We start from the raw sequence: 15,807 nt of genomic DNA on the forward strand, positions 1-15,807 counted from the left end.
AATCCAGCTTACAAGGGATGTGAAGGACCTCTTCAAGGAGAACTACAAACCTCTGCTCAAGGAAATAAAAGAGGATACAAACAAATGGAAGAACGTTCCATGCTCATGGGTAGGAAGAATCAATATAGTGAAAATGGCCATACTGCCCAAGGCAATTTACAGATTCAATGCCATCCCCATCAAGCTACCAATGCCTTTCTTCACAGAATTGGAAAAAACTACTTTAAAGTTCATATGGAACCAAAAAAGAGCCCACATCGCCAAGTCAATCCTAAGCCAAAAGAACAAAGCTGGAGGCATCACACTACCTGACTTCAAACTATACTACAAGGCTACAGTAACCAAAACAGCATGGTACTGGTACCAAAACAGAGATATAGATCAATGGAACAGAACAGAGCCCTCAGAAATAACGCCGCATATCTACAACTATCTGATCTTTGACAAACCTGAGAAAAACAAGCAATGGGGAAAGAATTCTCTATTTAATAAATGGTGCTGGGAAAACTGGCTAGCCATATGTAGAAAGCTGAAACTGGATCCGTTCCTTACACCTTATACAAAAATCAATTCAAGATGGATTAAAGACTTAAACGTTAGACCTAAAACCATAAAAACCCTAGAAGAAAACCTAGGCATTACCATTCAGGACATAGGCATGGGCAAGGACTTCATGTCTAAAACACCAAAAGCAATGGCAACAAAAGCCAAAATTGACAAATGGGATCTAATTAAACTAAAGAGCTTCTGCACAGCAAAAGAAACTACCATCAGAGTGAACAGGCAACCTACAAAATGGGAGAAAATTTTTGCAATCTACTCATCTGACAAAGGGCTAATATCCAGAATCTACAATGAACTCAAACAAATTTACAAGAAAAAAACAAACAACCCCATCAAAAAGTGGGCAAAGGACATGAACAGACACTTCTCAAAAGAAGACATTTATGCAGCCAAAAAACACATGAAAAAATGCTCACCATCACTGGCCATCAGAGAAATGCAAATCAAAACCACAATGAGATACCATCTCACACCAGTTAGAATGGCAATCATTAAAAAGTCAGGAAACAACAGGTGCTGGAGAGGATGTGGAGAAATAGGAACACTTTTACACTGTTGGTGGGACTGTAAACTAGTTCAACCATTGTGGAAGTCAGTGTGGCGATTCCTCAGGGATCTAGAACTGGAAATACCATTTGACCCAGCCATCCCATTACTGGGTATATACCCAAAGGAATATAAATCATGCTGCTATAAAGACACATGCACACGCATGTTTATTGTGGCATTATTCACAATAGCAAAGACTTGGAACCAACCCAAATGTCCAACAATGATAGACTGGATTAAGAAAATGTGGCACATATACACCATGGAATACTATGCAGCCATAAAAAATGATGAGTTCGTGTCCTTTGTAGGGACATGGATGAAATTGGAAATCATCATTCTCAGTAAACTATCGCAAGAACAAAAACCCAAACACCGCATATTCTCACTCATAGGTGAGAATTGAACAGTGAGATCACATGGACACAGGAAGGGGAATATCACACTCTGGGGGCTGTTGCGGGGTCGGGGGAGGGGGGAGGGATAGCATTGGGAGATATACCTAATGCTAGATGACGAGTTAGTGGGTGCAGCGCACCAGCATGGCACATGTATACATATGTAACTAACCTGCACAATGTGCACATGTACCCTAAAACTTAAAGTATAATAATAAAAAATAAATAAATAAAAAATATATTTAAAAAAAAGAAGGAACATACCTCAACGTAATAAAAGCCACATAAAACAGGTACACAGCTAGTATCATACCAAATGGGGAAAAACTGAAAGCCTTTCCTCTAAGATCTTGAACACTACAAGAATGCCCACTGTCACCACTGTTATTCACCATAGTACTGGAAATCCTAGATAGAGCAATCAGATAAGAAAAAGAATAAAAGGGCATCCAAATTGGAATAGAAGAAGTCAAGTTATCCTTGTTTGCAGATGACATATCTTATATTGGAAAAACCTAAAGACTCCACCAAAAAAACTATTAGGACTGATAAAAAAAATTCAACAAGGTTGCAGGATACACAAATCAACATACAAAAATCAGTGGCATTTCTATATGTCAACAGTGAACACTCCAAAAAAGAAATCAAAAAAAGTAATCTCATTTACAATAGCCATGAATAAAATACCTAGGAATCAACTTAACCAAAGAAGTGAAAAATCTCTATAATGAGAACTATAGAACCCTGATGAAAGAAATTCAAGAGGCCACCAAAAAATGGGAAAATATTCCATGTTTATGAATTGGAAGAATATTGTTTAAATGTCCATACTGCCCAAAGCAATCTACAGATTTAATGCAATCCCTATCAAAGTACCTATGGTATTCTTCAAAGAAATAGAAAAACAATACTAAAATTTATATGAAACCACAAAAGACCCCGAATAGCCAAAGATATCTGATACAGTTTGGCTCTGTGTCCCCACTCCAATCTCATTTCAAATTATAATCCCCATGTGTCGACAGAGGGAACTGTAGTCCCCACATGTCAAGGGAGGGAGGTGATTTGATCTTCAGAGCAGTTTCCCCCATCCCATTCTCGTGATAGTGAGTGAATTCTCATGAGATCTGATGATGTTATAAGTCTTTGGAAGTTCCTCCTTCACTCTTCTCTCTCCTGCTGCCTTGTGAAGGTATGTGCCTCCCCTTCACCTTCTGCCATGATTGTTAAGTTTCCTGGGGCCTCCCCAGCCATGTGGAGCTGTGAGTCAATTAAACCTCTTTCCTTTATAAATTATCCAGTCTTGGGCAGTTCTTTATATCAATGTGAAAAGAACTGATACACTATCCTAAGCAGAAAGAACAAAACTGAAGGAATCAAATTACCAGACTTCAAATTATACTACAAAGCTATAGTAACCAAAATAGCATGATACTGTCATAAAAACAGACACATAGACCAATGGGAACAGAATAGAGAATCCAGAAACAAATCCACACACCTAGAGTGAACTCATTTTTGACAAAGGTACCAAGAATATACACTGGGGAAAGGACAGTCTCTTCAATAAATGATGCTGGAAAAACTAGACATCCATATGCACAAGAATAAAACTGACCTTGATCTCCCACTGTATACAAAAATCAAATCAAAATGGATTAAAACTTAAATCGAAGACTTCAAACTAAGAAACTACTAAAGGACAACATTGGGGAAAATCTCCAGGATATTGGTCTGGGCAAAAATTTCTTGAGCAATACCACAGAAGCACAGACAACCAAAGCAAAAATAGACAAATGGGATTACACCTGGTTAAAAAGCTTCTGCATAGCAAAGGAAACAATAAACAAAGTGAAGAGATAACCTACAGAATGGGAGAAAATATTTGCATCTGACAAGGGATTACTAACCAGAATATATAAGGAGCTCAAACAACTCTGTAGGAAAAAAATCTAATAATCTAGTCAAAAAATGGGCAAAGGATTTGAATAGATATTTCTCAAAAGAAGACATGCATGTGGCAAACAGGCATATGAAAAGGTGCTCAATATCACCAGTCATTAGAGAAATGCAAATCAAAACTACAATATCATCTCACCCCAGTTAAAATGACTATCCAAAAGACAGGCAAAAACAAATGCTGGTGAGAATGTAGAGAAAAGGGAATCCTTCTACACTGTTGATAGGAATGTAAATTAGTGCAACCACTGTGGAGAAAAGTATGATGTTTCCTCACAAAACTAAAAATAGAGCTACCACATAAACCAGCAATCCCACTGCTGGTTATGGACTCAAAAGAAAGGAAATCAGTATATCAAAGAGATATCTGCATTGTGACGTTTGTTGCACAACTGTTCACAATAGCTAAGATTTAGAAACAACCTAAGTGTCCATCAACAAATGAATGGATAAAGAAAATGTGGTACGGCTGGGTGTGGTGGCTCATGCCTGTAATCCCAGAACTTTGGGAGGCTGAGGTGGGCGGATCACAAGGTCAAGAGATCAAGACCATCCTGGCCAACGGGGTGAAACCCAATCTCTACTAAAAATACAAAAATTAGCTGGGCATGGTGGTGAGCACCTGTTGTCCCAGCTACTCGGGAATCTGAGGCAGGAGAATCACTTGAACCTGGGAGGCGGAGGTTGCAGTGAGCCGAGATTGCACCACTGCACTCCAGCCTGGCGACAGAGTGAGACTTCATCTAGAAAAAAAAAAAGAAAATGTGGTATATATACCCAATGGAGTACTATTCAGACATAAAAAAAGAATGAGATTCTGTCATTTGCAACAACATGGATAGAACTGGAGGTAATTGTGTTAAGTGAAATAAGCTAGGCACAGAAAGACACACATCACACGTTCTCATTTGTTGATCTAAAAATCAAAACAAGTGAACTCATAGACAGAGAGATTAGAAGAACAGTTACCAGAGTCTGGGAAAGGTAGTGGGGGGGTTGGAGAGGGAGGTGTGGATAATTAATTGGTACAAAAAAATAGAAAAAATAAATAAGTCCTATTATTTGATACCACAACAGTGTGACTATAGCAAATAGTAAGTTAATTGTACATTTTTAAATAACTGAAGGAGTGTAACTTAATTGTAACACAAAGGATAAACGCTTGAGGGGACAGATAACTCATTCTCCATGATGTGATTATTTCACATTGCATGCCTGTATCAAAACAATCTCGTGTACCACATATATATCTACTATGTACCCACAAAAGTTAAAAATTAAAAAATGTTTAAATGTCAATTGTCCCAATGAAATAGCATTTTTACCATCAAATTTGTAATGATCATAACAGTTTTCAGTGCTGTCCAGAGTATACCGTTTATGTCCTTCAATCTAACTTTTCTGCTACAAGTAATCATCTCAATTAATTAAAAATCCAGACACTGTTTTGCATTGTTTTTGATCATAACAAACATTGATTATAACACTGTTTTGATTATACAACAGAAAATTTAAAACAGCCTATGTGCCCAAAATTAAATTTACACATTCATTCAACAAGCATTTATTGAACATCTACTAAGTGCCAGGCACTCTTCAATGTGCTAGGGATATAGTAGTGTCTTTTTATCTATATGAAGCTTACAATTTATTGAGGGAATGTGAAGTCATACAAACCAAATAAATAATTAAAATATACATTATTATGGACGCTAAAAGGGCTATAGAGAAAAACAAAAGCATGAAATGTAGATTGAGAGGAAGGGATTGAAATTTTATTTTATTTATTTATTTATTTTTTTGAGACCGAGCCTCGCTCTGTCGCCCAGGCTGGAGTGCAGTGTCCTGATCTCGGCTCACTGCAAACTCCGCCTCCCAGGTTCACGCCATTCTCCTGCCTCAGCCTCCCGAGCAGCTGGAACCACAGGCTCCCACCACCATGCCTGGCTAATTTTTTGTATTTTTTTGTAGAGACGGGGTTTCACCGTGTTAGCTAGGATGCTCTCAATCTCCTGACCTCGTGATCCGCCAGCCTCGGCCTCCCAAAGTGCTGGGATTACAGGCGCCTGGCCGGGATTGCAATTTTAAATAGGTAGCCAGGGAAAGCCTTACTGACAAAATGACAATTGAGTAGAAACCTGAAGTGCATGAGGGACAAAGCCAAGTAAATACCTGAATGAAGAGAGTTCCAGGCAGAAAAGATCCAGTACAGAGGCCTTGAGAAAGGGGCATGCATAACACATTCTAGGAAGAACAAGTAGACTGGGACTGGCTGAAGCAAAATGAAAAATGGGGAGTTCTATGGTTTGAATGTGTCTGTGAAGGTTGATATGTTAGAAACTTTATCCCAAATGTGGTGATGTTGGGAGGTGGGGCCTAATGGGAGGTATTGGTTCATGAGGGCTCCATCCTCATATATGGCTGATGGCATTACTGCAGGAATAGGTTCCTTATAAAATAGAGTTCAGGCCCCCTCTTGCACTTGTTCTCTTTCTCTCTCTTTCTTTCTTGCCCTTGGCCTTTTGCCGTGGTATGACATAGCAAGGAGGCCCTCACCTGGATCTTGGACTTTCCTACCTCCTAAACCTGGAGGCAAATAAATTACTGTTCATTATAACTTACCCAATCTATGGTATTCTGTTATAGAAGCACAAAATAAACTAAAAGAGGGAGAGTAATAAGAGGTGACATTAGAGGCTTCATGGAGGTCAGATTAGGTTGGACCTTTGATATAGTTTGGATATTTGTCACCACCCAAATCTCATGTTGAATTTTAATCCCCAATGCTGAAGATGGGGCCTGGTGGGAGGTGTCTGGATCATGGGGGCGGATTGCTCATGGCTTGGTGCTATCTTTGCAATAATGAGTTCTCAGGAGATCGAGATCTGGTCATCTAAAAATATGTGGTACCTGCCCCTCCACTCACTCTTGCTCCTGCTTTTACCATGTGATGTCCCTGCTCCCCCTTTGCCTTCCACCATGACTGTAAGCTTCTTGAGGCCTCCCTAGAGGCCCAGCATCTGCCAGCACTGTGCTTCCTATAAAGCCTCCAGAACCATGAGTCAATTAAACATCTTTTCTTTATAAAGTACCCAATCTCAGGTACTTTTTTTACGCAATGCGAGAACGGCCTAATACAGTCTTGTATTAATGAAGCCTTAGAAGGGTGTTGAACAAAAGAATAACAGTTTTAAATTTATATTTTAATGCTATCTCTGAGCTGCACTGTGACATCAAGATGGAAAGTTACAGTGATAGTCCAGGCAAGATACAATGGTGGTATGGCCCAGAAATTACAGAAGTGAGAAGTTCTGATTCAGCTATTGGGAAGAGGATTTGCTGATAGGATGGATGTAGGATGTAGGAGAAAAGACATCAGTGGAGATTGCAGAGTTCTAGATATGAGCAACTAGAAGAAAGGAGTTGCCATTCAATGAAATGGAGAAAACTATACAAGGAGTAGGTTTGGGGAAAATGTCAGGAGTTCAGTTTGGTACCCGTCAGATTTAAGGTACTTATACAAGTGGTGACACCAAGGCTATGCTTGATAGGATTCCAGGGGATGGTCCACAAAGGAAGTGTTAATTTGGGAGCTATCCACATGTAGGTGATATTTAAAGCCAAGAGACTCCCGACATCACTAGGAGTGTAAGGATGACAGAAAAGACAGGAGGGCCAAGAATAAATCGCTGGAACATGGCAATGTCAAGATGTCAAGAGAAACTGGCAAAAACTGAGAGAGATTACAATGGATTAAGAGAAAAACCAGGAGAGTTTGGGGTGCTTGAAGCCAAGTAAATTTCAGTGATGACAGAACAATCAACTGGGCACAATGTTTCACAACGTATAACTTTTATAGTTAGAAAAAGTACTCCTATAAAATATTTTTGTAAGTAAACAAATTTACCTACCCATATCCCAGATCTTTCATACTTCAATGCACCTCCTGAGAAACACTATTCTTCACTACATGAGAATAATAACTGATATTGGCGACTGCATTAGAATTTACAAAGTGCTTTCAAAGGCATTAGCTTGATCTCACAGCAATTCTAACATAGATAAGACAGGTTTTACTCTGTCCATTTTCAGACAAGAAAAGATTTAAAGGGGTTAATTTGTTGAAGGTCACATAAACCAGTGGCAGGGCTCACATTTGCATTAGATTCTTAAATACCTTCAATACTGCTTGTACTATAACAAGACACTACTTTGCAGCTGGACCAAAATGTAAACATCACTCCCCCATAAGTAGCAAACATTGGAAAACATTTACCAAGAAGGCTAACCATACTCTCTTAATATTACCATGTTTTTCTATTTTAATGTCAATCTCAGAAAGAGGTGCTTCATTAATTTCCATATTTGCGTCTTCTATCAGGCTATGATCTCCTGGAGAATGATGACAATATTCCCTGAATCCTGTTTTATCACCAGCATCTTGCATAATTCCTGACATATAAAAGATAATTAAGAAATGCTTGCTGGTGTACTTCATGGTAATGAGAGAATCTCATGGTCCATTTGATGGGATTATTTAAGGAGTTTCTAAGACACCCTGCAGAAGCAGGAAGTAAGCTAGGGTGACAGTTTAGGGAATTTTAGCAATGAAATGGGTCCCTGGATTTCAGGCAACTAAACTGTATTCCTGTATCAGTCCGTTTTCACACTGCTGATAAAGACATACCCAAGGCTGGGCAATTTAGAAAAGAAAGGGATTTAATGGACCTATAGTTTCAGTGGCTAGGGAGGCCTCACAATCATTGTGGAAGGTGAAAGGCACATCTCACATGGCGGCAGACAAGAGAAGAGAGATTGTGCAGGGAAACTCCCCCTTATGAAACCATTGGATCTCAAGAAACTTATTCACTATCATGAGAACAGCATGTGAAATAACTGCCCCCATGATTCAATTAACTCCCACCAGGTCCCTCCCACAACACACGGGAATTCAAGATGAGATTTGGGTGGGAACACAGGCAAACGATACCAATTCCTTTCTTTATACTGAGTGCAATGGTTCTTGCTGGGCTTCAATCCCAGGGTTTCCATTTTAGTAGGTTGTGCACAGGAACCAAGCACTTATATTTCTAACAACTTCCTAACTAATGTTGACACTGCTGGTCCTAGGAGCTCACTTTGTGGACTACTAACCTAGAGAAAAGAGCTTATAAAAGCAACATTTTGAATAAGGGTAATAAATGTACTTTCAACTCGAGTTGTAAACTGAGTTGAGAATCAACTTCAATATATTCTGATCACAGGGTTTGTTTTGTTTTGTTTTGTTTGAGACAGGGTCTTGCTCTGTCACCCAGACTGGAGTGCAGTGGCACAATCACAGCTCCCTGCAGCCTCAACCTCCCAGGTTCAATCAATTCTCCCACCTCAGCATCCCAAGTAGCTGGGACTACAGGCCCATGCCACCATGCCCAGCTAATTTTTTTATTTTTTTGTAGAGACAGGGTCTTGCTATGTTGCCCAGGATGGTCTTAAACTGCTTGGCTCAAGCGATTTACCTACCTCAGCCTTCCAAAGTGTTGGGATTACAGGTGTGGGCCACCTCGCCCAAACTGACCACTAGGGTTTATTTCAGGGTCTTAAATCTGGCACAACCAAGAGGATATGTTGATTAGAATTAAATGTACCATAAAGATCAATTCCTGTTTATAACTGAAAAAGCAGAAACTATTCACTTACTATATTTTTAAGTCAGTGATTAGTGCTCCCAAAGAAAAGGATATATGTCTTACTCATTTTTAAAACCCCCAAAATGCCTTAAATGAAAAGATAGTACTGTTTGCTAATAAGATGATACAATCCTTGCCCTCAATGAACATATCATGTACTAGGGGAGAGATAACATTCGTGTATTCAAAGCCTCTGGTAAAACAAATAGTGCCTTTGTGTGATTTAGAAAATAGTGACCCCCTCTGGGCATATGAACTAGAAAAAGGTATCCCTTTTTCCAGGTAAATGCAGACCTGTGCCAGGACATATAGCTAAGCATGCTGAGAAATGGATGGATTCTTCTTCTTACCCCTTTAGCTGGGTGCCCTTGGAGAGAGCACAACTCATTCATCTATATGGGGCGGGGGGCTGTGCGTGCAAAACACTTGTGGGACAGCATATATGTGTCAGAGAGTAAACAATAGGCTGTGACTAGAATTCAGAGAAGAGAAAAGATCCTTTGTTTTTACTAGTCCAGGAAAGGATAGGATATAGGGATGGATCTAGGTCAGGAGGCTTCCTCTGTGAGAGATGTTCTCTCACCATCACCCACAACCTGCATCCAGGTAACTCCTACTCATCCTTTAGATCTTACCTTAAACATCTTTTCCTGGTAATCCACCTGCTCCCAGCCCCTAACTAGGATGGCTATTCATTCTCACTGCACACGGAAATTTTCCGTCACAGTACTTATGGCAAATGTAATTGCATGATGTGTGGTTTTGTTTTAAACCTACTCCCCTGAGATTACAAAGCTCCATGGAGCAGGGGCCTATGTTTTGTTCATCCATTCATTGTCACTACCTGCTATATAAGTACATGATAAATATATGTATATATACATATTGAATATTGAAATACTACATAGAACACACATGATGAAAGGCAAAAAGGAAAGAGAATAATCTGTGGTTTCTTAAAGAGAAAAGAAAAGCAACCAAAATGTGGCTAGTGTTTTCTGACAATAAAGAATTATTATAAGATGCAAGACTCTGCTGAAGAAGACACTATGATAGGAAAACGTGCCACTCTATACTATGCTCTGCTATTTCCATCCCTTGTGCTAAAATATGACACTTCACAGATCTGTCAACTCTTGGTTTTACATTGTAAATATTGATGGTGTGAATACTTGCTCGCATTTGCCTAAAACATGAGAAATGATTCTAAGCATAAGAACTGGAAATGGAAAATTCACCTCCACAGGCATTAACAGGAAAGATTAGTTACGTTAACTGCTTGAAAACAGAGGCTGAGTCCTAACTCCTTCAATAACAGTGTGACTGTAGAACCTTTGACAGCTTCACCCATAGCCCATGGCCTTCAGGGACTTCCTACAGAAAGGATGTTTCTCAGCTGTGCCCATCAAGTTCTGAAACAAAAAACATGACCATTACAGGTCTTGTGGTTTATATGGATTTTGAAGACCCAGTAGCTTACCAAATCTAGGAAGGCTCTATAACACAATTCTACTCCATCACCACCATCTCACCTCCCAGTTAACACTCAACCCATCTCCACCATCCCATAGGAAACACTCTGGTGCTGAGCACCAGTGACCTAATCACAGAATTCAATCTTCTCTCTTCAGTCATCATCTTATTTGGATTTCATCAGGCAACTGACACACAATGAGCCCTATCTTCTTCAAAGGCTTTTCTTTTTCCCACAACTCCACACTCATATTTCTTCTTTACCAGCCATTGCTACATGTCTCCTTTGTGAACTCCTCGGTTTCTGTCCCCTTTCATGTAGGTAAAACCCAAGTCCTATCTTCAGCACTTTGTTCTCACTCCCTGCATGATCTCAACCAATCCAGTAATTTCAACAATGTCTTTCATTCAAGTTATTCCCAGGTCACCACACCAGCCCACACCATGCCCCTGAGGAACAGGGCCTAATAATACCTAACTGCCTACTCAACAGCTCTACATAAAGTCACTCCTTCCAGACAGAACAAGCTCGTTATCCCATCTTCTTCACATTTCTTCTCAGGGAGGTTAAGAGGCACCATCCTCTAATCAAGTTAGAACATTTCATTCTCTCACCCTCTGCATCCACTCACTGCCAATTCTATCTAAAGCATACTACTCCTCTTTTTGAAGTCCTACTACTGCATCCTATTGCCTACTAAATGAAGACCAGCTTCTTAGTGTGATATAAGGTCCCTTATGATAGGCTCCTGCCTGCCTGTCAGATTCATCTCTCATTAAGCTTCTCATTGCATGCTGTACTTCAGTTAGAACCAATTACAATACAATGCTGTTTCATGTTTCTGCCCTTTTTCAATCTGTGCTCTTCACCTGAAATGTCTTTCCCCCAAACTAGCCTACACTCACATCTGACCCTTGTCTGCTTGGCAAATTCCTACTTATCAATTAAGTCTCATTCACTTCCTCCATAGGGCCTTTTCTGATCCCGCCCCCCTCAGTAGATATGATGGCCCATTGCTTCTTTCATGGCTTCAAATCACTTAATTTCAATGTTTGTTTACATATCTGTCTCATCCTTATCCAATTAAATTATATTCTTTAAATTACTAATTTCATATCTGACATTTTGTCTAGCACATGGTATAAACTGAATGTGGAACAAAAACTGTTAGCAAAACTCATCATTCAGTAGTCAGGGAGAACAGCAGAATTGCATTATGCAAGATTTTACAGCAGTGAACTAAGAATCAGCTATTTTGTGATTTAATTTACCAAATGTAAATAATACAGACATAATCCAATTAGTTCTGTTCTTTTTACTCTCATGTACTCTTCTATCTTCTGATACCTTACTGCAACTCTGAATTATCTGTTGGCCTTTATATTTTTTTGCTCTGGCAGCCCCATTAAGTCCTATTATTCACTGAGTCAAAAATGTCATGCCAAGTCTTGGATGGGCCTATCCTAGGAACCTCTGGAGTCTCACTGTAGACTCTTCCCAAAATATCAGGATCTAGCTCTACTAATCTAGCAATAATCAGCCCTCACATTTATATTTCTCCTTTATCTTATATTAATCTCATTTCATCCTCATAATACAAATAATTGGTCATGTTTTATTAATAACATTTTATAAGTGAAACACAGGCCAAGAAACCCAAAGAAGATTTACCTTTTATAAGTTCACCCCATACAAAAACCTGAGGAATTCTATACTTTCTGATGTCCAGGCCTCATTTATTTCCTTTGAATACCATTTTCCAAAGTCACATCCTATTCTTGTGCTTCATCTGCCAGCACTTTGACTTTCCTTTTATTTCTGTCTCCCAAATGATCGCTTCCTGTTTGTGCGTGTGCTTCCACACTGCTGATCTGATCACCAGCTGAACATTCCAACACAATAATTTTTCTCCCCCTTTCGACTTCATAATCCAAAGACTTTGACAAAGGAATCTGTATTTTATGAGTTTCACCCCAGAGTCCATTCCTCTGCAAAAATCTAAATGTAACTTTTACCCATAACCTAGTTTTTGAAGGGCCTTTTTTCTGAACTCAGGCAATTATAACTGGATGACTCCCAGGCCAGTTCTCTGCATTTGTCTTCCTTTAGTTGCTTTCCTCTAAAACCAGGCAGGAAAATCAGAGTTTATGTAACTTTGTTAAACATGACTACTTCTATAAAAATATTAATAAATGAGGGTGACACAAACTACTGGGGGAAAATGAGGTTCAAAATGGCCTATAGCTTTTTCTATACTCCTCAACATTCTCTCACATTGAGAGTTGGTTTTAGCTCTCAGCCTGAAAATTCCTCACTTTAACTGCCCTCACTCTGTTCCCCATTGCATAGTCTGTCCTTTGTGGCATTTGCCTCCTTTAATGTTAACAAAAAGTGGAAAATGATAAACGAGCAGGAGTGAACACAGAGTAGTTACTTTAACTGTGTCTTTATTCACAGGCGTTTAGCCCACAATCCCATAACTGTATTCAGAGGAAAGGGCTGAGCTCAAGAGGATACCCTTTCCCCACTCCCAGCACAAACATTCCTTTACCTTCAAAGTCTGAAAATAACTTGCCCTCCCCACTTTCCTCTTAAAAACAATGTCAGAGAAAAACAATGACCAATTCTGTAAATTAGCTCCACTGGTTAGACCAGATATCAAACAGATTCAACCCCTGGGAGGTCACTAGGCCTCTTCTACTTCCAAGAACTTCTAACTCCCATTAGGTCCTCTTACTTGTCAGTCATCAGGAAGAACATAAATGGATCTGTGCATTAACATTTATAAAAACATACAGCCAAAGGCAGGCTCAATAGCGTCCTCCTATATATTTTATTTATTCTCATTTTTCAGAAGGAAAATGTAAATTTCAGATCTCAAAGGATGAGTCACATGCAATTTCTAAAGCCAATGCAATAAGGACCTGTGATCAAGTGAACCCAGCCTTCCTGAACCTTCTGTCATCTCTCTGCCCCTCCTTTCAATCTTTGTTTTAGGTTGCAGACTCTTCTTTCTAGGTATACATGTGTAGGACATGTGTTCATCTAAAAGATTAGTCTAGTTGTAGAGACCAAAGGCATCACTTCTATTGACCCTGACCTTCGCCTACTTCAAGCAGATTTTCATTACTAAGAATCGATGTTATCAGAAGCTTAAGACTTTTCAGTTTAGAAAAATACATTCTGCATATTAGAAGTTGGGGGCTGGAGGATAAAGTTTATCTTGTCACAACTGTTCAATCTGAGATGTCCAAGAAGCAGCTTTCTGTGGAAACCTGGAATAATGGATTATTCCCAGGTGATATGTAAAGTTGTAGAATATAGATTAAGCTCATTATACTAAAAAGCCCTAAAATTAAACACAGCTGTTTGTTGAGCTCTTGCCCTGATTTCCCCAATTACAACATTGCTGTGTGTTCGCACACAAGCCTTTGATCCGATTCTCTTTCATTTCAGTCTGTCCTGGGACCTGTACTGTAGGAGAGAAAGATGAAAATCCATAGATGATGGATGATGTCTAGAACACAGATACTCTGTAATTCAAGTCTCGGTAAAATTCAGAAGTTAGAGCAACATACACAAACAAGAGGGTCTGGCCTTTCTTCCCAGAGGGGCTATTGGCTAACCTATTTTTGCTACATTAATTAAAACGACCCATCGCCCTGATTCCTAACAATCTTCCTAAAAACAGTATCTATTCCATATATCCTCCCAACACAATCAAAGTAGGTCAGAAATGTTGCTTCCTTCCCCTCATTGATTTTCATTAAGAGGATGCACTTTCTGGAACACTAAATGGAAAGATAAACACCCAATACAAGAACCAATGACACCCCCTGTAAATTTTTGGCACACTGTCTCGTTCTTCTAAAAGCCAGATAAAAATCTCATCACCCATAGTTTATCCTTTTTGGCTGTACAACAATAATTACAAGCTATAAAATACACCGCGGCAATACTTCAGCCAGGTGATAAAGCACCTCCCAAAAGAAGCATATTCACTGTCTTTTCTAATTTTCTCTATCACCGACCTGCCTCTTCTCTACCAAGTACATACTCCTTTTTTTTCCCCCCCAAATTCAAATCCACATTTTGTCAGAAGGATGCTAAGTGACACCATACATTGGCTTAGCAAACCCACAGGGCCTTAATCAGGAAGCTGAGGGCAGGGGAGTGGGACGAAGGCGTTTGCAGACACAGGGGAGTGGAGACAGGGGGAGGAGGAGCGGGAAATCCTCTGGTGTCTGTGTCTGGCTCTCTGGAAAAGCTGTGATGAGATGGTTCTTCAAATCCCACTGGTGGGGCTTCCCCAGTCTCCTCCCCTTCCTGAAATGTTTCCCTCGACCCCAGGTCCTCAAACCTGGCTGTCCAAAAAGGACGCCGCAAAGTCCTGCAGAGCCCCCAAAAGACACAAGCGCGGACAGAAAAGCATCCCCCGAGAGACAGCGAAGCCACACACCCTCTCCGGGCCAGCTACCAGGGCGGGCAACTTCACCCCTCGAAGCAAACGAAAGCCCCTGTTCTCCAAGCAAAGGAAAAGGGGATGGCAAACAGAAATAAACAGGAACCGCTCTCAGCCTTCATCTTCCGCGCCCTCCCCCAGCAAACTCCAGGTAGAGGACCAGGTGCTGCTCACCTCCTGGCAAGGAGGAAGCGGGCGGCTGGAGGAGGAGGGCAGGTCCCCAGCCCAGGCCGCCTGGCAGCCGGCGAGCGCCCAGCAGCAAATCCAGGCGGGGCTCCAGGGCGGCGAGCGCCCGCGGCGGGGAGCCTCCGCCGGCCGCCCCCAGCCCCTGCCCCGTACCGGCCCCCGGGCGCGGAACAGCATCTTCGTCCGGCCGCGGTCGGCGGGCCGGCGGCAAGGCAGCCTTCCCGGGGTGCGGCGGCAGCTCCGGCTCCCGGGCCGCGACTGCTGTGCGCTCGGCTCGCCGCTCCGTCACCCGCTGCCCGTCCGCCCGCTGACAGCTCTGCTGCGCTCGCGGCCCGGGCAGCCAGCGCCGATGCTCCCGTCACGCCGGAGGGAGGGACCGCGGGGCGCGGGCGCGGCGCGGGGGCGGGACGCGGGGCGGGGACGCTGGAGCTGGGGAGCAGGTGGCGCGGGCGGGGGCTGCGGCCCAGCCCGGCGGGTCCCCAGGGGCTGCGCGGCGCTCGCCTCGCGCTAGAGGGCGAGAGAGGCTGG

General features: G+C 41.4%; 1 protein-coding gene across 4 annotated transcripts in view; it reads right to left on the reverse strand.

The window, feature by feature from the left end:
* Positions 1-15,597, reverse strand: part of ELAPOR2 (endosome-lysosome associated apoptosis and autophagy regulator family member 2) — a 230,694-nt gene extending 215,097 nt beyond the window's left edge. Inside the window, exon 1 of one of the 4 annotated variants that reach the window (XM_054687617.2) lies at positions 15,433-15,573. In XM_054687617.2, coding sequence (XP_054543592.1) covers positions 15,433-15,456 — 24 coding nt within the window. In that variant the 5' untranslated portion in view covers positions 15,457-15,573. Of the gene's footprint in view, positions 1-15,267 lie in introns of all 4 variants that reach the window. The other 3 variants (XM_054687619.1, XM_527807.9, XM_009453476.5) reach the window with 3 other exon arrangements.
* Between the last annotated feature and the right edge of the window lie 210 nt (positions 15,598-15,807).

The sequence above is a fragment of the Pan troglodytes genome, chromosome 6 (assembly GCF_028858775.2).
Source record: "Pan troglodytes isolate AG18354 chromosome 6, NHGRI_mPanTro3-v2.0_pri, whole genome shotgun sequence".
In the NCBI taxonomy this organism is placed as follows: domain Eukaryota; kingdom Metazoa; phylum Chordata; class Mammalia; order Primates; family Hominidae; genus Pan; species Pan troglodytes.